A 27,725-nucleotide genomic window follows, 5' to 3' on the forward strand; every position below is an offset into this window, starting at 1 on the left:
ATCGTCCAGGGAGGAGTCACCAACAGTGACTTGAGGTCTGCGAACCAAGAGCTCCGAGGCCAGTGTGGAGCAACTAGGATGACCTCTGCCTGCTCCTCTAGTATCCGCCACACCTCTCTCGGGATGATTGGAAGTGGAGGAAACGCATAGAGTAACCTCTCTGACTGCGAAGAGCATCGACTCCCTCTGCTAGAGGATCTGGAAATCTGGAAAAGAAACGAGGAAGCTGCGTGTTCTGCCGTGTTGCGAACATGTCCACCACCGGAGTGCCAAATCGACGTGAGAGGTCCTTGAATAGATATGGATGCAGACGCCACTCCGCCTGGTCGATGACTTGACGACTGAGCCAGTCTGCCTGAACATTGGAAACTCCGGAGATGTGTTCTGCTGCCAAGGATTGAAGGTTCCGTTCCGCCCACAGGAGTAGTCGCCTTGCTTCCTCCATCAGAGACTTGGACCTGGTGCCCCCTTGTCGGTTGATATGTGCCTTGGCTGTGATATTGTCCGTGAGCACTAGCACATGCTTGCCTGATAGATGGCTCTGGAAAAAACGAAGAGCTAGGTAAATTGCTCGCAATTCTAGCCAGTTGATAGGGAAACGCCTTTCTCGGGTGGACTATCTCCCCTGAGCCACCAGCGATTGGAAGTGTGCTCCCCAACCGAGGAGACTGCCATCTGTTGTCACCACCAAACGATGAGGCTCGTGTAGAGGGGAACCCTTGGAGATCGCCGGCGACAGCCACCAGATGAGAGACCTGCAAACTGCTTTGGGCACCAGAACCTTGGAAGGGAAGTTGCCTGTGCCCGCCCTCTGGAAAGGCAAAAGGAACCATTGGAGGTCTCTAGAATGGAATCTCGCCCATGGAGTGATAGAAATGGCCGATATCATCTTACCCAGGAGTTGGGATAATGGCAGTAAGGAAACTTTACGTTCCCTTAAAATAGAACACGCTAAAGACCTGAGACTAACCTGTCTTTCCTGTGACAAGGAAACGCTATCTGCTACTGAATCAATAATCGCTCCTAAGTGTAGTAAACAGGTTGAAGGAGTCAAATGACTCTTCTCTATGTTAATAGAGAAACGATGCAATGAGAGAGCCTGAACTGTCGTGTCCCACTCCTCCGCTGACGGCTGGGTCCGGGAAATCCGAATCAGGCGTGCCTCTGCAGCTCTGCCCAAAGTCCTAGCAAAGTCCTCAGAGCAGGCAGGAGACCAGTAAGTGACTTCAGCAAGATAAGTTTGACTTTTTGCCTGACTCAGAGACTGCCAGAAAGTAGCTCCTTTATATAGGCCATGGGGTGTGGCACCATGACTCAGCACTCATTAAGGCCTGCCCCTCCCTTCCCTCTGTAGCCTCCGCCTCTCCAATCTTCTGATGCGAGGGTCACACCAATCAGCTGTTCTTGGGAGTAAACCCTCCTCAGGCTCACCTGCTGTGGAGGAGGGGGAGGGATCTAGCTGCTCCGTTTGCCTGGGCATGGAGTCAGGGCTGGGGCAGGGAGATTCTCCTTCTGCAGTTTGTGTGGGCATGGAGCCAGGACTGGGACCGGGAGGCATACATTCCTCAGTGTGCGGGAGCAGGTAAGAAGGCCCCGGCTGCTCTGAGGGCGGGCAAGACACAACATGAACAACGACCCGGAGATCCTCTCTAGCCCTCTCTATCCTCTCTAGCTTTCCTCTATCCTCTTTCCTCTCTTTCTCTCTATCCTAGAGAGGATCCTCTCTATCCTCTCTAGCTTTTGTCTCTGAAGATGACAAAATTAAAATATCATCTAAGTAGCAGTAGAGTCGTATCGGAATGGCCCTAAGATGAGCCGCTAGGGCAGCTAATATCTTGGTGAAGACTCTCGGAGCAGAGGACAACCCAAACGGCAAGGCCCTACACTGATAATGGACCCCTTTATAACAAAACCGGAGAAACTTCCGGTGATCAGGAAGAATGGGGATGTGCAGGTAAGCCTCAGTGAGGTCAATGGAGGTAAGGAAGTCGCCCTTCCTAATGCCATCTAAAATCGAACGAAGAGAGTGCATTTTAAACTTACGATACACGATGAAACGGTTCAATCTCTTAAGGTCTAATATGGGTCTCCACCCGCCAGAAGACTTAGGTACTAAAAATAAAAGGGAATAAAACCCCTGTCCCTGTTGATGTACCGGAACTGAATGAATCACCCTAATGTCCAGCAAATGTTTGACCGCTGAAGACATTAGAGCCTGCTTATCCCTGTCCCTAGAAAGAGTACAGCGGATGTGAAAATTTGGTGGAGTAGAAACAAACTCCAGAGATAAACCGTATCTAATCGTGTTGTTGACCCAGAGATCTGAAGTAGTATACTCCCATTGGTCTGCAAAAAGGGCCAATCTGCCACCAACGGGAGAATCAGTAATGCACTTAACGATGATGCCTGAAGGGGCGGCTTCCTCCACCCCGAAAGGGCCGCTTAGATGAAAAAGGCCTGCCACGGGAGGATCTATCCTGACCTCCTCTCTGTCTAGGGTGCCAAGAGCCCTGAAACTTGGAAGTACTGGCCCTCCCAATCAGAACTTCGAAAGGAAGGATGAAGAGAAAAAGGGTGGAAACGACTGTCCCCTCTGCGATGTACTATAGGCAAAACTTTTCTTTTATCTTTGGTCTCAATTAATAACGGTTCTAATGCAGCACCAAAAAGGAATTCTCCGGCGAAGGGAGCAGACGCTAATCTCCATTTATGGCGGACATTGGCCTGCCTTTGACGAAGCCAGAGCAGTCGTCGCGCTGTCAGGGCTGAAGCCATGGACTTAGATGCAAAACACATGGAATGTAAAGTGGCATCCGCCGAAAATTGAACAGCTGCAATGATCTTGTTCAAATCCTGATGGATACGGGTATCCCCCGCGGGAAGCTTTTCCTGTAATTGTCGAAGCCACAGCAAAGTAGGTCTATTAAAGAAAGCTGAAGAAGCTGAGCGGATGGCCCAGGCAGACCCCTGATGTGCTCTCTGGAGCACCTGCTCCGTCCGTCTGTCCTCCGGCCGTAAACCTTCTTCTGGTTGGCCTGAAATGGATGAAGAAGCAGACAAAGCCGCTACCGGAACATCCACAGTAGGAGTTTGGAGAACTGAAGACAAATCAGGATCTACATTAAAGAAGCGTTTATCTGCTGAAGTTGGAATCGTTGAAGAACTGGGAGCAGACCACTGGCGTTTGACTACTTCTATAAACAGACCAGGTGCAGGTATAGTATCAACAACATGGGCTGGTTCGGAAAATACAAGGTCTGACGCATCCTTGGAGGATGATGCTACTGATTGAGCAGAGGAAGAACCCAATTGTGCCACATTTTTTGCCTTAAACAGCAATGACTTAAAAAGATTAGGTGGAAAAAGGCTGGTAAAAGCTGGTTGTTCAGGAAGTAACCCTTCATCCTCAGACAGGTCGGGATCTGCACGTTCCAACTCCTCCAAAAAGGAATGTTGACTGACAATTGATTGAGCAGGAGAAATTGAATCCAGCTGTGACTGTAATTCTTCCCTTTCAGGATCATCTCCCATCACTGAAGCCATGGAACGAGCTGAAGGAGCACGCCCTGATAACTGAAGGCCCAAAATGAGAGTCTTTTGAATCGTTTGCTCGATGATAGCCTGAATGTGAGGAGAAACCGGTAACTCTTGCTCTGCCTCCCGACCCACAGGCTGATGTACAATAGAAGAAGCTGGATGAGGAACATCCTCAGAAGCCAAAACCGTGGGCACATCCACTGATTGAATGACTGGGGGAAGGGATCCACCCCACAATGCCTCTGTGGGAATATCAACTGGGCAGCATTATAAAGAAGATTGGTCTGGAGAAGTGGCAGTTAAGCCTTCTTGAGTAAGAACCCCAGCTGGAACAACAGGCCCTGGGCTAATTACTGCAGAGGAGGATAAAGTTGGAATTGCCTTGCTAGAAATCTTTTTAATGGCTTGATCTCTCCTTTGCTCATCCCGTAGAGAAGCTTTGGAAGCCTTACTATGGCTAGAATAAGAATGGGCCTTGGGGACTGCTTGGAAGAGCGACTGCTCTTAGAAGTAGGAGCCCCAGAGGAAGGATCTCCAGATGGGCCTGAATCATCTCTCTGAGGGGAGTCTGCTCCCCGGCATTTGATAGATTTGGCCAAGGCCTTTGGCATGTTTATATATGATGGTAAGGTCCAGAAGTACAACAATGCCAATAGAAATCTCAGATAAACTGCGCCCCCAAAATGGTGGCCGCCAGCAGGGAGGAGGAAACGCAAACGGTCGAAAAAAACCTGTTATGCTATTTAAAGCTGGCTGCTCAGCAGGGATTCTCTGCAGAAAGGCAGGTGTTAATCAATAATGAGCACAAAGTTCCAACGCCCCACTTCAGCACTTTACGCTCCCAGAGAAAAATTCCTGAGCTCCAACTCGAACTGAAAGTTTGCACACAATGCCTCTAAAATGGCTGCCACCACGTGAATAAGCAGGGGGGCAGGGCGAGCTAGAAGCTCTCCAAGTCTCCTGCTGCCTTTTGAATTTTGTTTGAAAAAAAGTTTTGGCGGCAAAAAAGCGGATCGCACACACTGAGGAGACAGAGGGCTGGGTATAAAGCAGGCTACCCACATGGGAGCGATAAAACTAAGATAAGAGCCGAATGGCAAAAAATTCTAACTAAAAAAACCGCTCGGCAAGCCCTCAGCAGCGCTGTAAGCTGCTCTTGAGATATCGGGAGAGTAAAGCCGTACAGGTCTGGATGGGGAGAAACAGACTCAAGCTCAATCCCTCCAAGACGGAGTGGCTGTGGATGCCGGCACCCCGGTACAGTCAGCTGCAGCCGCAGCTGGCTGTGGGGGGCGAGTTATTGGCCCCAACAGAGAGGGTGCGCAACTTGGGTGTCCTCTTGGATGGGCGGCTGTCGTTTGACGATCATTTGGCGGCCGTCTCCAGGAGGGCCTTCCACCAAGTACGCTTGGTGCGCCAGTTGCGCCCCTTTCTTGACCGGGATGCCTTATGCACGGTCACTCATGCCCTTGTCACTTCCCGCTTGGACTATTGCAATGCTCTCTACATGGGGCTGCCCTTGAAGTGCACCCGGAGGCTGCAGCTAGTTCAGAATGCAGCTGCGCGGGTAATAGTGGGAGCGACTTGTTGCTCCCATGTAACACCAATCCTGCGCAGCTTGCACTGGCTTCCTGTGGTCTTTCGGGTGCGCTTCAAGATTTTGGTTACCACCTTTAAAGCGCTCCATGGCTTAGGACCCGGGTACTTACGGGACCGCCTGCTGTTACCTTTTGCCTCCCACCGACCCGTACGCTCACACAGAGAGGGCCTTCTCAGGGTGCCGTCCGCCAAGCAATGCCGGCTGGCGGCCCCCAGGGGAAGGGCCTTCTCTGTTGGAGCTCCTACGCTCTGGAATGAACTTCCCCCTGGTTTACGTCAAGTGCCTGATCTTCGGACCTTTCGCCGTGAGCTGAAAACGCACCTATTTATTCAAGCGGGACTGGATTGATATTTTATTGGGGTATTTATGTCTTATGATTTTAAATGGTTTTAAAAATTTTGGCCACGTTATAATATTTCTTTTTAAGTTCTTTTTAATGTTTATACATTGTATTTTTACTAGGCTGTACACCGCCCTGAGTCCTTCGGGAGAAGGGCGGTATAAAAACTGAAATAAATAAATAAATAAATAAAACTCCACCCATCAAAACTCTGCTGTCTTCGGGGGCGCTAGACCCCACCAAAAGAATCCCGGAACGCCTGCCTTTCAACGGGATTGAAGCAGATAAAAAAAAAAATCCATCTGCAGACAGCAGAGGGCACTCCAATATAAACAAGTGCCTCAGAGTTAGTTTTAAAGAAAAAGGGATTTCCTTGGGAAACAAACAAAACACTCACAATTTAAAGCACTTTCCAGTCAGGAAAGGAGAATCTCACAACACATCCGTCCAAGTTGAACAACTGAGTCAAATGCTGGGCTTCTTGGCAGCAAGGGGCAGGACTTTACAGCTTCAACAGACTCAGTTGTCCAATCGGAACAGAGGAGTTATACCCACACTGACTGCTGTCTCCACAATAACGGAAAAAAGAGCACTGCTGGAACCTGGCTGTTTCTTTCTAAATATTCCAATAAATTTACAATTTGTCTCATATTATTTCTCAATTGTCTCCCCCTAATAAATCCTGATTGATTATTGTGAATTATTTGACTCATAACTGGCATTAATATATTTGCTAATATCTTAGCAAAAATCTTATAATCAGTATTTAAAAGCGATATTGGCCTATAATTTTCTGGTCTTGATCTTCCTTCGGTATTAGCGAAATAAAAGCTGTCCTTCACGAAGGAGGTACTTCTCTTCCAAATTGAATTCTGTTAAACAATTCCTTAAGCGGTTCCACCATCTCATTTTGTAAATTTTTATAATAAACAGCTGTTAAACTATCTGTTCCTGGTGCTTTACTCATTTTAAGCTGTTTAATTGCTAAAATTATTTCTTCTGAAGTTATAAGTTGATTCAATTCCTCCCGTTGCTCTGCTGTAATTTCTTGAATACCTTGCTCCTGTAAGTATCTTTCTATATCTATATCTTTGATACAATCTCTAACGTATAACTTTGTATAAAATTCTAAAAAGGCTTTTTTAATCAAATTTTGTTGATATACATTTTTGCCTCTATATTCTATCTTACCAATAGTATGTAGTTTCTGTTTCTTTCTTATTAAATAGGCAAACCACCTTCCAGGCTTATTAGCATTATTAAAGGTATTATGCTTAACATATTGTAAGTTAGTTGCGACTTGGTCTGCCATCATCATATTAAACTGCCCTCATAATATATTTATAGATTCTTTTATTTTTTTATCTCCTGGATTATTTGCGAGTAACTGCTCTTTTCTTTTAATTTCCTCCTCTAGCTCCATTCTCTTCTTCTGCAATTTATTTCTATATTTAATGTTCATATGTATTAAAACTTCCCTCATATAGGCCTTACTAGCGTCCCAAACCATCTCTATAGATGTACCTTTCTGCATATTCATAACAAAAAATTCTTTCATTTGTTTTTTACATTCTTTTACATTTTGCTCATATTTAAACAAATTTTCATTCAACCTCCATGATCTTCTAACTCCCTTTTCCTGATCCAATTCTATCCAAACTGGACAATGATCAGATAAAATTCTTGGACATATCTTGGACTTCTTCACCCTAGAAAGCAAATCATTAGTAATTAAAAAGAAGTCAATCCTAGAAAATGATTGATATCTATCAGAAAAAAAAGTAAAATCTTTCTCTTACATATTGCGTTCTCGCCAAGTATCTTAATTCTAAATCTTCCATCATATCAAAAAAGACTTTTGGCAGTTTCGCACAACTTGAAATATTTTGTAATCCTTTTTTGCTTTTTCGGGTATCCATCATTCCATTCCAATCATCCATTAGTATATGTGATCTATAATCCCAATGTACTATTCTATTATGTAGAAATTAAAAAAAATTTTTCCTGTTGTTGATTAGGTGCATAAACTCCAATTAAAAGTATCTTTTTCACCTCCAATAAGAGTTCAATTGCAATATATCTTCCTTGATTGTCCACCTCAATTAATTTTGCTATTAAGCCTTTCTTTAAATATATGACAATTCCATTCTTTTTCTCTGGAGCCGAAGCAGCAAAATGTGTACCCAGTCTTGAATTTATCAAATATTTTTGATCTAAAGTTCTAATATAGGTTTCTTGTAGACAAACTATATCATTTTTAAATTGTTTCAAATAATGAAATATCTTCCTTCTCTTCTGTGGTGAATTTAAACCATTAACATTCCAAGATAAAAGTCTAATTGCCATTATCGGTAGGCTGAAACTTTTGAAGCACCAGCCGCAAATCATATTTTGTTTTGGGCCTTGCTCCTCCCACTGTTTCAGTTGTGGTAGTTGCCAGTTGAGCTTGTTGGGCCTTTACTTCTTGTTCCTTATGTTTAGTAGCTGCCCTTGTCAACCTTTGTTCTTTTACGCCTTCTAATCCCACTTTAAATATATCCACCACTTGCAACAAGTCTTCTTCCATAACTATAACTCCAGCTTGTTCTTGTAATTTCAGTTCTTTTCACCTCTTTGCTTCATCCTCTTTCCTCCTACCTTCTGGTGAAGGTGAACTTCCAGCTTTAAGTACATTAACATAATAATCTCTTGCTTTCCAAATAATATTAAGACGATGTGCTTTGCCTGCATAATTATTATTATTATTATTCCAGCCGGAATATCCCATCTGTACTCTTATCTGTTGCTTTTAAAGTTCATTCACCAGAAATGCATATTCTTTTCTACTTCTCAACATTTTAGGAGGGATTTCTTTTAATATTAAAATTTCTTCACCAGCAGCTTGTATTTTCTCCCCCTTATAGGAAGCTTGTAAAATTTCATTTCTCACTTTTCTTGTTGTAAAATAAATAACTACGTCTCTCAGCAACTTTCTCTGCCTGGCAATCCAAGAATTCACACCGTAAATTTTATCAATTTGAAAAGCCACCTCTGCTGGTCGGACTGCTAATACCTCTGCAAATGCTTCAGAAAATATTTCCCTCAAGTTCTACTGTTTATCTTCCTTTAACCCCCTAATTCTTAAAGCAAATTCCATTGCCCTATATTGTACCAAAACAATTTCATCATCTGCTTTTTCCACTTTGATCTGAATCTCCTCCATTTTATTTTCCAACTTTAAATTAACTTGCTTAATTTCCTCTACCTCTTCTTCCAACAAAATCATATTTGATGCCAAACTTTGAACTGCTGAGACAAATCCTTCCTTAATTTCTTTATTTCCTACTTGAATTTCTAACATCTGATTTTTCATCTCCAACATCTGATTTTTCACTTCAATCATCTCATCTGCCATTTGTTTAAATTTCTCTTCAATAAGAGAAGTTTGCAAATTTATAGCATCATTCAGAGATTCTTTCACAAAATCTTTCAGGTTTTCCTGTAATGCTTCCAAATTTAATGCTTTAGTATCTGCTGTATGAGCTGGGGATGCTGCTGGGGATACTCCAACACTTTTAGAAGCAGTTTTTTTTAATTGCTTAGCTGCCATCTTCTTTTAAGCTTTATTTCTTAAAATTAGTAAAAAGTCTTTTTAAATTTCTCTGCAACCAGAGTCTTAAAATCTCTTCCTTTATCCTTTTGTAGTTATATTTAAAAATCTCCAACAGTCTCTGGCAGAAATATTAACTAATTATAGTTCTTCCAATTAATTCCAACTGTCTTTTATCAAATAGAAACAGCGGCTTTAAACATCGCTAAAAACACTGATGGCTTTAACAAGCAGCTCTTTAACTTTTACTTTCCTTTGTGTATTGCGAGTGCCATTTTAGGTCCGCCCATATTGAAAGTTAGTCCACAATTAGTTCAAAGGAAAGCTATTTAAAAGCCGAAGTTAAGGTTTATTACTTGCAAATCCTCTTGCTTATCCTCCTGCTTCGTTCTGTCTGCGTTGAGTTCTCTTTAAAAATAATCCTCGGCACAGAAATGGTCGCGGCTTCTTGTTCTGTATAAACAGAAGCACCCTGGGTACGGAGCTTCGTCAGGCCGGAGGGGGGCTCTCACCCTGCGTGCCCCTGGTTTAATTGCAGGGGCTCCTGGGGAGCTCTACCCAAATCTGACCACTCTTCCCTCCCCCTTCTCCCGGGGGAAGAATTTTCAAACCGTCTGACAGCCGATTTACGCTGTCAGAAACAGTTTGACAAAATCCAGGGCAGACGATCCCAAAGGGACGTCCACGAAGCCTGCGTTGCCACAGGAAGTCTCCCCCGTGCTGCTAACTTTCCATCTTTCTTCTTGCAGTATCCTGCTTTCTTCAATTTCTTCTTTTGGACTGAAGATATAAGTCCGTGTTTTTGTTTCACCAAATCACTATGCGATGGAGTTGGTGGCACGAATAAACATTTGATTGCTCAAGCCAGCCTCCAGCGACCATCAACTGACTAAATACTGATGCCGATAGATCTGTTCAACTTTTGCGACAGAACATTCACTGAATTAAATACATCTACATATGTGCATGTAAATTTCATCAAAATCCGTGATGGTCGACCTGGGGGCCCCAGACCACTTGACATGGAATGACCCACCAATCAAATGTACTACTGTCTTGTTCTGTTTGATAAAATGAAACTCTGTTAACAAGATAGAAGTATTTCAAAGAATATAACCATGCTACTAGATCTAGATATACTCCTTGGTGGTAAAACCTACTCATGGAAAGAGTAGTTATGCTATGCACTTTTGCAAAAATGTTTCAAAACTGTAAGAAAAGCTTGTTGTATCATGCCTGGCCACCTAATTGAACTTCCTTTTCAAATTGGTTCAGCAGATAGATGTACCTTGGAAACACACAAACAAGTTGCATAAAAATATTACAATATGAGTTTAGGTTCTAGAATTTAAAATTAAGAATCTAAGAAGAGTTATTGGAAAGATAAACGTATGGCTCTTTTCACCCAATGGATTGAAGACCTGATTGTACAAGCCACCTAGAGCAAATTGCATATACTCCTAATCTTCTATGGACAAATGTCATGGGATATGGAATTCATTTATAGACAATACAAAGTAACTATCATGAAATAGAATAATTATATAATTGTATTAGAAATATGGGTACATGACTAATAATTGCATTAGATAACTATACATATAAGTGTAACTATTTTCAGCTAAAATGATATTTTTTTTCTTTTTCTCTTTGTTGTAATTTTTTCCACCTTTTTTTAAAAACTGTTTTTCTCTTTTCATTGACAATGCACGTACTTCTATCTCTGTGGACTTTTTCTGTTGCTGTCATTTTAAAAGCAATAAAAGAATAAAGAATCTAAGAAAAGTTGCTAGGAAAAAAAGTAAAAATAAATAACTTGTATAGTGCCACTTTCCCCACATTATCAGGCAGTTTACCAAGACCTACTCAAACTAATCCTGGAATTTTCCTGGTCCCCACTAAATATATGAAGGTATCAGCTACAATTAGAGAAATGCCAAAAGCCAATTCCATAAAAGAGTAAGGTCAGGCAAAAACACTACAAATTAACTAAAGGTGCATTAATGTGAATTTCAAACATCTCAAATTCTGTGCCTGAAAAAACTCATTTTGAATTCAAACTAGTAGGTTCAATCTCATCGTACGTGTCCAGACACTGATCTATTCTTAACTGAAATGTATCCTTCTCCTTTCTTTGAAAATAAATAAGCTAAAACTAAAATCAGTTTGGCCTAGTGATTAAGGTGCTGTCAGGGTTCCGACCAATGCCCTAATAAATGCAGGAGCCTCAAGTCATTTTTCAAGAAAAATTCAGTTGTTTATTACAAGTGCCATGTCGGCACGAACCAAGTGAAGCCAGCTCTGACTTCACCCAGTTTGCACCTGGCCCTGTTTCCTCCTCTCCCCAACGAAGCAATTTCGCAGGTCGTAGAAGTCACTTGATCTGACCATTAGGGTCTGTGGAGATGGGCTTGCCTTTGGGTTGCTAGGATGTATTTTGTTTTGACTGAAGTACAAATTCCTCAGTGCAGCTGTGATTTCCCATCCCCGTCTATGGCAACTTGGGAGCGGATCAGGAAAGCTTCGTGAGTTAAGAGGCACCAGGTTAGAAAGCAGAAGATGGTCAAATTCAATTCTTGCCTTAGCCATGAATGTCAGCTGACTGACCTTGAGACAGTCAATCTCTCTCAGAGCAATCCACCTCACAGGGTCTTTGTTGCGGGGAGAATTGGAGGAAATTGTGTTGGATATACTCACTGCCTTAAGTTATTTGTAAAAATAATAAAGGCAGAATGTAAACAAACAAAACAAAAACTAGTTCTTCAAAGCAAGCTAATCTTCAAACTAATCCTGAGCTGGCAAGATAACTTAATAAAATAAAACCAAAGCATGCGTACAGGAACAAATATCTGAATAGATAAATGGAGACAAGAGAACTGATCTCTTTACCTGGAGAAACCTCTTCTTTCTGTCTAACTGTATGGTCTTTTGTGAATTTCACTCTTTGATGAGCCCGTATACACGTCTTGCACAACCATTCTACACACTCCACACAAAAGCCATTGGCTTCTGCATTATCTTCACAGCTCGTACAAACCTGAAAAATTAGAAACAAAATATATTTTGAAACAAATGACTTTTAGTGACATTGAGACTATTATGAGAAATCAAAATTTAGGCACTTTTTGAGCAATCAGGACTGGAATGTATGCTGTTAACTAATGTACAGTACTGAGCAAAAGTGTTAGGCAGTTGTGCAATAATGCTGTAAATTAAGAATGCTTCAGAAATAAAAGTGTTAATATTTTTTTTTATCAATTAACAAAATGGAAAATAAATGAACAGAAGAGAAATCCAAATAAAATCAATATTTGATGTAATCACCCTTAGTTAAACAAATGCTGTGGTCTTAAGTGCAAACTTATTCTTCTGAATGAGTTATTTTTTACTGGAAACATTGCAATTCGCACTCACATGACCATGAAGCACTGCAACAGATTAAAGTGAGTTGGTTGCCAAATGTCCAAAATGACATCATATGACTCTATGTGTGTCTTTGTGTGTCGGTGGCATATTTTACAACCAGAATTTCCAATGGTGGATAAGCATTGTAAGAAGATTTTAAAAATTGGTAAAGTTCTTTCTATATTAATACCAAGGTATTTCTATTGAGAAATTTATTGCTTTTACTGTTTTAAAAAAGTCACTTTTATCAATTTCAGCTTATTCATTAAGTACTAAAATATCTGTAACATTTTAAATATTTTATAGCATATAAATGTTTGGCGCAGTGGTCAGAATGTAGTATTTCGGTCTGACTCTGCCCCCAGAGTCTGCCCTGGAGGTCAAACTTGATGGGCTCAAGGTTGACTCAGCCTTCCATCTTCTGAGGTTGGTGAAATGAGAATAGATATTGTTGGGGACAATATGCAGACACTGGAAACTGCTCAGAGAATGCCATAAAGCACTATGGAGTGCTATGTAAGTCTAAATACTATTGCTATTTAGCTTTATTAAATCATTACACCAACTATATAAGAATGGCTTATATTTTCTCTTCCCATCTGGTCCTTTTTAAAGTTAATTTAAACCTGAAAAAGCTATTTGATACATTGTTCAAGATACATTGATCACTAATACCAGCCTTTTCATTCAACTAAAAAGGGACATCCTATTACAAAAGGATACTAATGATCAAATTGTTATCATTCTGTATTATTTCTTAAAAAGCTATTTCCGCAGATAACCTACTAGAAATATCATCTGACAAATTTTCAATTTCTTACGGATACAACTAGTTGCTTCTCCTATTTCTTAGATAAATGCTGTGACCTTTGACCTCTGCAACCAAGTTTCATGTTTCTTTATTAGGAGGCAAATCACCAATATAAAAAAACAAAGAAACTAATTTCTTATTAAAACCTGGTCTATTTTTCATCTGGCAACATTTCATTCAGTAAAACATATACAATGTCAGTATCTCAACTTACATTTTCTGAGGATGAAATGCAGGAGTGCTCTTACCTGTCTAGTTTTGCTTTTTCTGTTTTGTCTTTACACAAAACATGCAATTGAAGTGGTTTATCAAACTTGAAAAATACTTCACAATCATTTTTATATTTCAATCTAGTCGACTCAAGATATTTACAAATTATAATATTTCTTTCCTTCTGTTTTATTTTTGTTTTGCAAATTGTATAGCCTAGTAATTTCTAAGTTTCAAAACAGTCTTAGCAACCCATTCTCATTTTCTACACAACTATAAAATAATATATGACTAAAAAAATTTTCACCAAGCATTAGTTTATATTTGTCAATGGAATATCACATATTTGATAGTTTTAAGAATCCCCAAAACACCTAGACACACACACCTGATTTGACTTCTCCACCGTACTACTGGGAACCTCAGTAGTATCCTTCACAAAGATGTTGTCAATAATGTGTCTTTCTACACATTCCTGGCCACAAATTGGACAGCGAACAACACCAACTAGTGGGGAAAAAAGAATGAGGTAAATTATAAATTTACAAATCAGACATTACCCACTCATTTTTTCAGGATTTTTTTCCTCCTATTCAACAGTGTCCCATTGCTTAGCAGCAAATAATACATTCTCCTCAGCTTATCTTATTGCTTCTTCTCTAAACCACACATCAATGCAATAAAACTTTATTTTAAATTGAGAAATTCTTTAAACCAAAAGTATAGCCCTATTTTTGGTGTTCAAGGAACTTAGACCATATATTAAGCCATGTGGAATGTATTTATAATTTAGACTCAGGTCATATCATATGCATCTCACATCATATTACATACAAGTCAGATTATATGCATTTTTATGAATCTGCATTTTTATGAATTGATTAGTACTTTTAAAATGTTAACATTCAGATACGTGAGTATATAAAAATAATCTAAATTTATTTGAATTTACAGCATTGTAAGGGTACAAAATATTGTATAAAGAACATCAGCGGAAAAGATGTAGTTTTATAAGTAAAGGAAACTTGCTTTATTATGTTATTCAGAGAATTATTCATGATTTTATAAAATACGCAAATGTTCGGACATCTAAAAGCATTCAACTAACTTCATCCGACACTGGCTATTACTCTGATAAAGTAGTCTGAGATACAACGCTTCTTCAAGCAGAGTGGTGCTCAGCTTCTAAGAGTATACTTTGGCAATTACCTAGATACTGAACTAATTTGAAACAAAGAATAAGATGAAGGAGAAAGACCAAGTCTAATGAAGAACCTAGACTACTACTATAAAGGTCAAACACTTAATGGCGTCCTTCTAAGAAACAATATAATGAGTCTCTAATGAACTCAAATGCAACCAGAAAGCCCACAAATAAAAGATCAAGGCAGTTCTCTTTTCCTATTGTTGTTCCCATAAACACGTAAAGGGAGACATCCTCCATGTCTGGGAGCAGCACCTTATCATCAAGATTAGTAGTCACTGAATTATCTGTGAATTGCAGGCTAATTCTGCTAATTGACAACTGCCAGCAGTTTGGCAGTTCAATTCTCACTGGCTCAAGTTTGACTCAGCCTTCCATCCTTCCAAGGTTGGTAAAATGAGGAGCCAGATTTTTGGGGGGCCAAGAAACTGACTCTGTAAACCACTTAGAGAAGGCTGTAAAGCACTGTGAAGTGGTACATAAGTCTAAATGCTATTGCTATTCAGCAGTCTGGTGCTGCTGGCAAGCAGGAGAACAAAATGAAAGAGCACTCCTTTCCTATTTTCTGTCGGGGGAAACGGCAGTCAGGTCTGGGAAATCCTTTGTCTGCTGTAGGACAGTTTGCTGATTTTGCTTGAAAGCCCCGCCTCCAGCTGTCACTCTCCAGCTTTTCGACTTGGTCCTGCCAGAATCGGATGTGTCATTCAGCGCTCTTCTCCTTTTCCTCAAGGATTTGGATTTGTTGGCTTCTATCTACCGGCGTGAAGGGTTTTTAACCTGAGCCTGCCAAGGGCCGGTCTTTGGGCACTAATTGCCAACCGACAATAGCCCTGGGAAGCAACCATGGGCATGCCCTGACACGCTCCCAGAGGGCCCGTTGCCGGACATCGCAACGGGCAAATGGCTGCTGCATTACAATAGCCTCAGCAGCCACTTTTATTGGCGCTAAGCCGTTTCGGCTTCTCCTCAAGTTGCGTTTGAAGCCTTCGGGCTAGCGACCACCGGGGCTCATTTCACTTCAGAGCCGGGACTGTTCCAACTTTATGGTTCCAGTTTTAGCCCCCTTGACTGTGACTGAAGCCATTCGGCTAGCGGTCTTATCGGCATGCCTGGTTTTTCTCCGGCTTCCCTGGAATTGCTGTGATGCCTTTTGGCCAGTGATTCGGTCCTTCCCTGACCATCGAGGGTTCAGAATGGACCACCGGAGAGCACTGTTCCACCAACATCTCTGTAAGTAGTGGTTTTCACCGCTTAAATTGCATTTTCCCCTTGCCGCTCGAATTGAGTTTTTGGTGGGAGAAAGAGAGAGAATAATAGGGCGGACGCCAGTCATTCTCAATCGGTTCAGGACTCTGCCCCCAGGGAGGATGGCTGCCATCTTTGTGACCCAGGAGAAAGCCCCTCGCGGGCTCCCTCACACCGGGCCTCCAGGGAGTGGTCTAACCCTCCCCAGTCCAAGAAAGCTAGGGGCTCAAAGGCGGAAGAACATCACCACAAGGTCCTTGAAAAGGCCTTGCTAAAGGCTCACAAGAGGGCCATGGCTCATCCCGTTCCAGACAAGAGCCCAGAACACCAGCCAACCCCAGCTCCAGACTCAGGTTCCTGGTCTCCAGATCGCCCAGTGGTTTTGCCAGAGGCGGCACCCTTGTTCAGGGCCTTGTCTTGAGTCAGATTTTCAGGTCCAGTCGGAGGCCTCTCCTTCGCTCCCTACAGCCCATCTGCTGGTTACGGTCACTCCCCTTACCTAACCCACCACAACAGCCTATCTTTCAGCTACCTGAGTCCTTTGGCCTAATGATATCAGAGGCAATTTAGCAAGGGGTGGCGCAATGCCTTCAACAACGGCCTTCTATGGACGGCTCTAACTCATCACACTCCAGGGGCCGTTTTCCTGAGCCAAAGATGGCTGATTGCCAAGGGGCCAGATTGGATAAGTATAGGGATCATTCCCCAGATTCTGAGGATTCCATCTCAGATGACAATTTCTTGAGAGATGCAGCACACTCTGATGATGAGGGACTGGTACCAGACCAACCTTCTTTTGTTGGCCTTTTTAAGCTGCATCTCTTCAGGTCGCTCCTGTTCAAAGCCCGGACTTCCACCAGACTGGGCGTGGTCCAGTTAAATCAGGCTTCCATCCAAGCCAACCAGAACCCCACTGGCACCTTATTTGCTGAGCCCGTAGTGGTGTCAGAAGTCATTCCGGCTCCTAAGCTTTTTCTAGATGTGGTGCTACGGCAGTGGCAGTTTCCAGGATCTGGCTCCAACCCAAACGCTCCGGACAAACGGTTCTATAATGTCGCCCCTGAACTGGACCAGCTGCTACAGGTCCCATCAGTTGCCTCCCCCATTGTCGCCCTCACAGCATCATCTCACCTCACCAGACCTGCACATAAGTCTTTCCGCCCAGCAGACAAGTGAGCAGAACGTACCCTTGTCAAATGCCACCAGGCGGCTGCTTGGTTGGTCCGAGCTTCCACGGCGGCCTCATTTTTCAACCGAGAGTCATTGCTGTGGCTGAAACAGCTCCAAGGCAGAATTCCGTCAAATGTCAGGTCACATCAAGACTTGAATAAAATTGTGGCCGCATTGGAGTTCTTGGCCGACACCACCCTCAATGAGGCCAAATTCTCTGCAAAAGCCATCGGTTCTGCAGTGTCGCCCAGAAGATTCCTCTGGTTGTGCCACTGGCAAGCGGACAACAGGAGCAAATGGCACCTGGCATCGTCCCCCTTCTCGGGGGCCAATCTCTTTGGGCTTCCCTGGACCCCATTGTCGTCGAGACTAGAGGAAAGTGCTTCCATCCCTCTCCAGTCGGGGAGAACTTCGCCACCACCCTTGTTTTTGCCCGCAGCCATTTCAGAGCACAGATTCTGGAGGGTTCCCATCGCGTACCCAGCGCTATTTTCCTGCCAGAGCGGGACAATCGCGTGACAGACAGGTCAGATCAGGCTCCAGCTTCCCCAATCGCAAACCCTTTTGGGGAGGAAGGGGCAGAGTGTTCAGATGCTCCAAGTAATGCCCGGCCAGAGTCTCCCATTGGGGCACGTCTAACTTACTTCTACGCCCTGTGGGAGTCATCCTACCTCAGATCTCTGGGTTAGAAATACCATCCATTATGGTCTTTCCCTTGAATTCCTCTCCAACCTGACGGTTTTCATACATTGCCCGGTTTCATGTGATCCCGCAAGCAGATCACTGGTGGCTTTGGGCATTCAACATCTTGTTTCCATATGGGCCGTTCAGCATGTTCCTCCTGATCAGCAGGGGTAGGGGTTTATTCTTGTCTCTTTGTAGTACACAAATCGTCGGGGATCCTGGATCTGAAGGCTTTGAACTGGCACATCACCTATCACTGGTTCAAGACGCATTACCTCCGTACTATCCTGGACTGCATTCGCCCAGGGGACCTCCTCTCGTCTTATTGACTTGACGGAGGCTTTTCTTCATATCCCCATCCTCCTGGCCCACTGTAAGTTCCTCTGCTTTTGTTACAGTAGCAAGCACTATCAGTATAGGGCCTTGCCCTTTGGGCTGTCCTCAGCCCCTCAGGTCTTTACCAAGATCCTGTCAGTACTGCTTGTCCATGTTCACAGATCCCATTAGGCTTCAGGCCTATTTAGATGACATCTTAATTCTGTCATCTTCAGTAGAATTGGCCAACAGGGATGTCTCCACCACTATTCAGATCCTACAGGATCACAGTTTTTCAGTCAATTGGGCCAAAAGCCACATGGTTCTCTCAACCCTCATTGTCCACCTGGGGGCGGAGGTCGACACGGGTCAGTCTATAGTTTTCCTTTCACAGGAACTACAAACTAGCCTTTCAGCCCTGGCAGCTCATTGTCAGCAGGTGGGACCTATCTCCTTATTGCAGTTGTCCCAAATTTTAGGGAAAATGGTCTCTACCTACGATATTGTTCCCTGGTCTCGTCTCCACAGCAGGCCCTTTCAGTGGTTCCTGCTCCCTCATCAGAGGAAATGCATTAGCTCCTCCCTTGCTCGAGTCACTCTCCCTCTGGACATTCGAGTTTCACTGAATTGGTGGACTTCCAATGTCATCTCCAAAGGGACCTTCTACAGGGAGCCTTCCTGAATAACCCTCACCATGGATGCCAGTCTCTTCGGTTGGGGGGGGCACACCTCGGACCCCATCTGACTCAGGGCCAGTGGTCAGTCGCGACTCTCGCCACAACATCAATTTTCTGGAACTTCTTCTTGGCCCTACAGGCATTTACCCCCCAGGTATCCGGTCAGGACATGTTAGTCCTCACGAACATCACCGCGAAAGCCCACGTGAATCATATGGGTAGCACACCCTCTCGAGCCCTCCTTCAGAAGGCCTTCCGCATCGGCCACTGGGCGGAATCACATCTTAAAGGCGGCTCACATTTTGGGTGTCACCAACGTCAGAGCGGACTCTCTGAGCCACATCACAATCAACCAGGCGGAATGGTCCCTTGCTCCGCACCTATTCGCCGACCTTTCCTCCCGCTTCGGCAGGCATCTGGTAGAACTCTTCTCGGCTTCCAATCACCAGGTGCCGAGATTCTTCACCTGCTTCCCTTCGCACGGGGCGGAAGCGGTGGATGCCCTCTGCAGCAGTTGGCCTTGGGGTCTCCTTTACGCTTTTCCTCCCATGCTCCTAATACCCAGAGTTATTCAAAAGCTCCTGGAGGAACAAGCAGAATTGCTCCTAGTGGCACCATACTGGCCCAGGCCTTGGTTTGCGGACCTCCTGACCCTCTCGGTGGCGGACCTGTGGAGGATCCCGGAAGACAAGGTGGCCCTGTATCAGGGGCCTCTACGGCACCCGGACCCCCAGTGGCTTCGCCTAACCGTTTGGAGGTTGAGCAGCTCCTCTTGACACAGTCCAATGCTCCCTCCAGGGTTATCTCCACAATTTAAGCAGCCCGCAGAGGCTCTACCACCCGTGTATATGAAGCAACCTGGCGGGCCTTTGTCTCCTGGTGCACAGCCCACGACAGAGTGGTGACTTCTGCTTCCACGATGCACCTCTTGGAGTTTCTCCAGGACGGCTTTGATTCGGGCATTGCTCCAACAGCTGGCGGCTATCTCTTTGATCCTAACCTGTGGCTTGTCAGAGTCCCTGTCCAGGGACCCTCTAATCCACGACTTTCTCCGTGGGGCTTCCAATCTCAGACCGCCTGTGATACACTGGATGTCGTGTCCCACTCCTCCGCTGACGGCCGGGTCAGGGAAATCCGAATCAGGCTTGCCTCTGCAGCTCTGCCCAAAGTCCTAGCAAAGTCCTCAGAGCAGGCAGGAGACCAGAAAGTGACTTCAGCAAGATAAGTTTGACTTTGCCTGACTCAGAGACTGCCAGAAAGCAGATCCTTTATATAGGCCATGGGGTGTGGCTCCATGACTCAGCACTCATTAAGGCCTGCCCCTCCCTTCCTTCTGTTGCCTCCGCCTATCCAGTCTTCTGATGCGAGGGTCACTCCAATCAGCAGCCATTGGAAATAAACTTTCCTCAGGCTCACATGCTGTGGAGGAGGGGGAGGGGTCTAGCTGCTCCGTTTGCCTGGGCATGGAGCCAGGGCTGGGGCCGGGGGGTGCCCCCTCCTCTTCAGCTTGTCTGGGCATGGAGCCAGGACTGGGGCCGGGAGGCATACATTCCTCCGTGTTCGGGAGCAGATAAGCAGACCCCGGCTGCTGTGAGAGCGGGCAAGACACAACACTGCTTCCCCTCCTGGAAGCTGAATAAGATTCTGTCTGCCCTGACCAAGGTGCCCTTCGAACTTCTAACGGAAGCTTCGCTTTGATGCCTTTCATTCAAAGTCTCCTTTCTGATTGCCACCACCTCGGCCCGCAGGGTCTCTGAACTGTCAGCACTATCAATACGTCAGGACCTGTGCGTGTTTCATCGGGACAGGGTGGTCCTATGCCTTGACCCAAAATTTTTCACTAAGGTTAACATGATGTTTCATCGAACACAGAAGCTAGTTCTCCCAAACTTCTGCCCTGATCCCCAGTATCATCGGGAATTTGTTTGGCACACTCTAGACATTTGTCGTGCTCTAAAGATATATATCAGTCACACTGCATCAATCTGAAAGACCGAAGCTCTATTCATTTCTTTCCAACCTGCCTCTATTGGGGCCAGAGTTTCCAAGACGGTCTTGGCACGATGGATTTGGGCTACCATAGTCACGGCATACGAGCAGCAGACACTTCCAGTGCCCTCCCATATTACGGCCCACTCCACTAGAAGTGCACCACATCGGCGGCTTGGGCTACCCAGGCCTCTGTCAGGCAGCTGCCTGGTCTACCCTGACGGCGTTCATACGGCACTATAAGCTAGACTCTTATGCGTCAGCCGACGCTGCATTCGGATGGACGGTGCTGCAGGCAGTCCATCAGGAATCGATGGAGTTATGTCGGCCTTCTCCCTCCCAATAGGACATCAAGGTTTGGTATGTCCCAGACCTGACTGCCGTTTCCCCCAACATAGTGAATGGGCGTTGTCTTACTGATACGCCCCTTCTTGGAGAGGGGGAAACGGCAGTCACCCCCACCCTTCCAGGCGGCCGACCTGGGGACATCGGGGTGGGAGAGCACTAATTCTTTCTCATTACAGTATGACATGTCAGTCTGCGTCAATGTCCTCACCGAAAAGCTGGAGAGTGACAGCTGGAGGTGGGGCTTTCAAGCAAAATCAGCAGACTCGTTCCTACATCAGACAAGAGGATTTCCCAGACCTGACTGCCATTTCCCCCTCTCCAAAAAGGGGCGTATCAGGTAAGCCAATGCCCAATCTACTGCTGGGTTATGTAGCTTTAGTCATGTTGACCAGTTCTTGGAGATTATGTGTTGCATAGAGACAAAACTTCACGTAGGACATGTCAAATTTTTCAACTTTCATTTTCCAAACATTAGGGGCTCTCAAAAGTTGTGACATGCCTTGGGGATTTTAAATATATTTTGGTTACTTTAATATAATTTAGATGTACCTGGTAAGTAACTACATAAATATCGTAACTTTTCAACATTTTTTTTGTTTAATTTCAGAGTTTCAGCTGTCTTTCTTTTTGTTAACCATTATTTGGTCTGTGAATGTTAGTACTGCTGGCCTCGTTTTCTCTGAATTTTTTATTTTTTAATATAACAATTCCATCTTCAATTAAACAGTGTGTCATTTGGGTACAAATATCTTTGTAAAATAATAATCAAAATTTACAACAATATTCATTACATTAACATTGATTCTGTAATATTAAAATGATAATATTAAACATTATAATCATAACATTTGCTTCTCTCTCTTAACGTATCTTCTTTATTTCACTAAACTTTTTCTTTTGTTTCCCTGTTTCTAACTTCCGTTTTTATCTAACCACTGATAAAATAAGCCCCATGTCATATAATATTCAGTTTGTTCTTTTTCCTTAATTGCTAGTGTTAATCTGTTCATTGTTGCACATTCTAATATTTTTCTGATCACATTCTCATCTGTGGGAATCTCTTCAACTTTTCCAATTTTGTGCAAATATGATTCTAGCTACAGTTAGTTTATGAATGATTAGATATGCATTCCCCTTACTATATTTTTTGGGTGAAATCCCCAAGAAGAATATTTCTGGCTTTAAATCAATATGGTGCTTTATCATTTTTTTCCAGCCACGTATGTATTTTTGTCCAATTTTTTTTTGCTTTTGAACATGTGCACCACATATGATAATATGTCCCAGGTATCTGGTGCACTTCCAGCATTTAGCCAACCTATTTTTAAACATCTTTGTCAACCTCACTGGTGCAAAATGCCATCTATAAAACATCTTGTACAAATTTTCTTTATATACAGCTGATATTGTTAATTTATAGTTCCTGTCCCACAGTTTTTGCCATTTGTCTAACTCTATTGTATAGCCAAAGTTTTTTGCCCATACTATCATTGTCTCCTTCACTTGTTCATCTTCCAATTTAATACCCAATAAATAGCTGTAAATTTTCTTTATCAATTTTTCTTCTGTCCCTGTTAATATCCTGTCTAATTCTGTTAGTTCTTTATAAAATCCATATAGTTTAACATACGTTTTCTCATATTTAGAATGTATCTGCACTTGTGAATACCATGCCATATCAATCCCTTGACCACTCAATGCTTGTTTAGTTTTGAGTTCCCCCTTTTCATTCCAAATACCATTGTACCTAACAATATTGTCCATGTTAATAACATTTGGGTGAATCAGTGCTTCCATTGTTGAAAGCCAAACTGGTATCCTCAAATAACGTTGTTCTCTAATTTTTTCCCACACTAACAATAATGCATTCCTAATATAATGTCTTTGAAAGTAACCATGTATATTATTTTTCCCATACCACAAGAAGGCATGCCAGCCCAATTGCAAAACGTGCCCCTCCAAAGTCAATAGTTTTGTATGCCTCAATACAAATCAATTCTTTCACCCATATAAGTACCGCAACCTGATAATACAATTCCCAATTCAGAAGCTGCAATGCGCCTTGAATCCTGCAGCATTTTAAAACTTATTCTTGCTTTTTTCCCTTGCCAAATATATCTTAATATTACTTAGAGTTCCTCAAAGTATTTTTTTTCCAATTTTATCGGAATTGTTTGAAATAGATATCATAATCTCAGTAATATATTTATTTTTATTGCAGCTATTCTTCCTATTAATAATTGTAGATTTTTCCATTTCTCCAAATCTGCTTTAATTTGTTGTATCAGTTTGTAGTAGTTATCTTCCTTAATAGTTACATATCTTGCTTTCAGATGAATCTTTAAATATTTCACTCTTAGTAATCTGAATATCTGTTCTCTTCATTAACTCTTTTTTCTGCATGTCTGTAAGATTTTTAACTAATAGCTTAGTTTTCTCTTTACTTATTTTCAATCCTGCCACTTCACCATATTCCTCTATTTTTTTATTAATTTAGGCCCTGTTTTTTGTGGATCTTCCAAATAAAACTAAATCATCTGCAAATGCCTGTAAAAAATCCCTTTTTTATTTCCATACCTTTTATCTCTGCGTCTTGTCTAGTATTTCTGTTTAATACTTCCAGTGTTAATATGAATAATAGAGGAGACAAGGGGCAGCTTTGTCTTGTACCTTTTTTAATGTTAACCTTCTCTGTCATATCTCCATTTACCATCACCTTTGCTGTTTGTTTATAATATATCACCTTAATCATGTTAATAAATCTCTCCCCAAAATCCTTCTTTTAATTGTGCTAGCATAAACTGCCAGTTCACATTGTCAAATGCTTTCTGTGCATCTATAAAAATCAACACCATTTGCTTCCCTGGATGTGCTTCATAGTACTCCAGTGTATTTAAAATAATTATCATATTTGTCTCTTACGTAGGAATCTATTTTGATCTGATTGTATGAATTGATTTAAGAACCTTTTTGGTCTTTCTGCAATTATTGAGGCATATATATATATTATATATATATATATTTTTAATTTACATTTATATCCCGCCCTTCTCCGAAGACTCAGGGCGGCTTACAATGTATAAGGCAATAGTCTCATTCTATTTGTATATTTAAAAAGTCAACTTATTGTCCCCCCAATAATCTGGGTCCTCATTTTACCTACCTTATAAAGGATGGAAGGCTGAGTCAACCTTGGGCCGGGCTTGAACCTGCAGTAATTGCAGGCTGCTGTGTTCTAATAACAGGCTTCTTACCAGCCTGAGCTACCACGACCTTCTATAGTCCTGCTGGCCTCGTTTTCTGTGAGTGTGATAACTGATCTGTAATGGCTTGTAAGAAAAGAACCAGACTGGGAACATTCACTCATATGAGCAACCTAATTCGGGTTGGCAGAGATGTGTTGCTGTCTGAACTCCCAACATTGCAAGACATTCTCAGATATGGCCTACTGTTAAGAGAACAAAGTAGTGATGATGCTAGAAACTACCAGCAACCAGTCTTGCAAGAAATATATATCCAAAAGTGCTTGAAAAGTGGGAACAAGTCAACAGTTCTTTTATGATCCCTGTTATAAATTCATGAGTGACAATCTTGAACAAGATCCAAGAGAACTGGGATCAAGCCAAAAACATATCTCTTGGTAGAGGAAAGCTAGATGTCAAAGAGACTTTCACTGTGAAACTTGACAAACTGTTTGACATCCTCAACTGCAAGTATCAAATTGTTCTGTGTGCCGAATTTGGCTGCCCTGTTGGCTGCAAAAAAGTAGTTCTCATTAACTGTACCTGCCCTAGGGAGATGAAGATACTACTGAAGAAACTTCTTTCTTTAAAGGTCAGAGAGAAAAAAATGGTTCTTTTGGATCACACCAGATTGGTTTGCCAGATGTACCCAAGCAGAAATGACTAGTTAAAAGCAGCAAGATGATGAGAGACAAAGGCTTGCTATATAAGCTGAGAAGTATTCCAGACATTTTGATACTGACAAATGAAGTATAAAGAAAATGAAGGACAGATGAAGAGGAATGTGATGGAAGTTATGAAGAGGCCTTAGATCAAACTCACATGCCCTCTACTTAAAAAAAAAAAGACAGAATACAACAGATTAGAAATAACATATGTCACTATGCAGAGCATAAGATACAATGTTGGTCTACATGCCACTGCTGTCATTACCACAGCCTTCATAGATCGTGGCTTGATCACCAAAGAAGACAAGAGATTTGAGCAATAAAGTCAAGAGAGCCCAGGAAAAAATTATGAAGTCCCTAGATCAAAATGAGCTCTGTAAGAAGGGCGAAATAGAATGCATCTTCTTCAATGCTCATATAGATGCAACTAAAATTATGCTGAAAGCAAACAATTCAGACCAGCAATTCCCCAGTACCAACAAAGAACAACATTATTCTATAGACAGTGAGCTGGGTGGAAGATACCTTTATCACTGAAATGCAGAGAAAGGCTCAAAAACAGGAAAACCTGCTCAAGCAGATAATCTGGTGCATTTCATGAAGAAGAAAGGCATTCCTTCTTGAAGGCCTGAAGGCCACTGGAGGATATTCTACAAATGTTAATGCTGGCTATGAAGGTGGTGCCATGCACTAGGTAGAGGTTAAGCTTGATCCGGCTGGTGTACGACACTTAATGACAAAACTGAATGGGAAGACTTTGTCTAACAAATGGACAGGTAAAATTGGCAACATCATTCACTAGAGTTTCAACTGGTCAGCCTCTCATTTCACTGAGCGACAGTGTTGTAAAGGATCTTTCTACTGAGCAACTATATGGATATAGGATCACACAGACAATAAGGACAGGAGAACTTCCCACAGATCTGGCTCTTCTAAAAATTGGTCCCTTAAGCCATTCATGTTGGTTGACAACTGCAAATAGGCTTTGTTGATTATGAGTTTCAAAACATGGCTTTAAAAGCAACTCTCTAACACTTAAGAATGATAGTGAAATACATCGTTGGTGTTCTGTCCCCCCCCAACCACAAGCAAGAAGACACGCGAGCTGTCTATATTTGTCAGCAATTTATTCCTACGACAGATATCAGTTCTGGCAACGAACCTGCATTGCCTGCCAAGTTCTCTTATCTCCTCAGAAGCTAGTGTCACTGCAGTTCGTTGCTGGAGCAACCAAGAGTTCAGAAATAAACAGAAATCCAGAAGCCAAATTCTTAGTCTCGAAATATTGCAGCCAAAGTTTCCAAGAGTCAGTTTTTGTCCATCACAAGAAGCTATAGAGCAGCTCCTCCTCCTTTAATACCCTGTGGAGTGTGGCTCCGTGACTCAGCACTCTCTAGGCCTGCCCCACCCCTTCTTTTGTTGTTCCTGCCTCTTCTTTCTGCGATGCCTGGGATTTAACCAGGACTCATTGTCAGCAGCTGGGTCTTGAGGCGTTGCCTAGAAGGGGAAAGGTGCGGGAGAAAGAGGCCTCGTCATCTCCTCCACCTGACCTGGAGTGGAGCCAGAGAGGAAGGTCCTGCAGAAAGAAGCCCTTTTCGCCTCTTCCCCCTCACTCTCTGAGTCACTCTTTGCCAAGAGGCCAGGCTTGGGAGCCGAAGACACAACAGTTGGTGTGTACTACTCTTGCTGGTTCAACATCAAAGTAAAACATTCCTGGATTGAAAGCCCGTGTCATGCATTGTTCCAGCTGCAGCAAGTCAGACTGCAAAAGGCTGTAGTTGATGCCAACCATTCAGCGTTTAGCATGGTACACTTTCAATGAAATGATAATCTAGACAACAACCAAGGATTGTATTAGCTTTTTTGGCTGCTGCTGCAAACTGCTGGCTCATATTTAAGTGATTGTCCACTAGGACTCCAAAGTCTCTCTCAAAATTATTGTTTTTGAGCCAGGTTTCATCTAATCTGTACTTGTACCTTCGTTTTTCCTGCCTAAGTATAAAATGTTGCTTTTTTCCCCACATTAAATTTCATTTTGTGGTATAGGGTCCATTGTTCAAGTCTGCCAAGATCTTTCTAAATCTTGAGCTTGTCTTCTGGGGTGTTGGCTATTCCTGCCAGTTTAGTGTCAAATGCAAATTTGATGAGTTCTCCATCTATTCCTTCATCTAAGTCATTTATGAAGGTATTGAAAAGTATTGGGCCCAAGATGGAACTTTATGTACCCCACTGCTTATTTCCCCCATATAGATGTAGTACCATTAAGGACTACTTGTTGAGTATGGTTTGTCAGCCAGTTACAAATCCATTTTAGGGCCTGGGTACTTACGGGACCGCCTGCTGTTACCTCATGCCTCCCACCGACCCGCACGCTCTCACAGAGAGGGACTTCTCAGGGTGCCGTCCACCAAGCAATGTCGGCTGGCGGCCCCCAGGGGAAGAGCCTTCTCTGTGGGGGCTCCCACCCTCTGGAACGAACTTCCCCTGGGTTTACGCCAAATACCTGACCTTCGGACCTTCCGCCGCAAATTGAAAACACATCTATTTATTCGCGCGGGGCTGGCTTAAATTTTATTGGTTTTAAATTTCTATTATTAATTTTAAGGGGTTTTTTAGTTTTATATATTTTAAAGTTTTTTAGGCCAACTATATAATAAGTTTTTTAATCTGTATTTTAATTGTATATTGTAC

At 42.8% G+C, this 27,725-nt stretch overlaps 2 protein-coding genes across 3 annotated transcripts in view; both read right to left on the minus strand.

Annotated features, from left to right (window-relative positions):
• The window catches only part of TRIM24 (tripartite motif containing 24), a 74,103-nt gene that overhangs the window by 35,998 nt on the left and 10,380 nt on the right, over positions 1 to 27,725 (minus strand). For both annotated transcript variants that reach the window (XM_058189922.1, XM_058189921.1), the window contains exons 2-3: positions 13,881 to 13,999; positions 11,956 to 12,103 (exon numbers count right to left, since the gene is read on the minus strand). In XM_058189922.1, the coding sequence (XP_058045905.1) occupies positions 11,956 to 12,103; positions 13,881 to 13,999 (267 nt within the window). The remainder of the gene's footprint in view (positions 1 to 11,955; positions 12,104 to 13,880; positions 14,000 to 27,725) is intronic.
• On the minus strand, positions 1,548 to 11,934 carry LOC131201755 (lamina-associated polypeptide 2-like). Its single transcript, XM_058189932.1, has 2 exons — positions 7,277 to 11,934; positions 1,548 to 7,186 (listed from the first exon to the last, which is right to left on the minus strand). The coding sequence occupies exon 2, from the start codon at positions 3,541 to 3,543 to the stop codon at positions 2,494 to 2,496; it is 1,050 nt and encodes a 349-aa protein (XP_058045915.1). The 5' UTR covers positions 3,544 to 7,186; positions 7,277 to 11,934; the 3' UTR covers positions 1,548 to 2,493.

This window comes from Ahaetulla prasina, chromosome 7, assembly GCF_028640845.1.
Source record: "Ahaetulla prasina isolate Xishuangbanna chromosome 7, ASM2864084v1, whole genome shotgun sequence".
In the NCBI taxonomy this organism is placed as follows: Eukaryota; Metazoa; Chordata; class Lepidosauria; order Squamata; family Colubridae; genus Ahaetulla; species Ahaetulla prasina.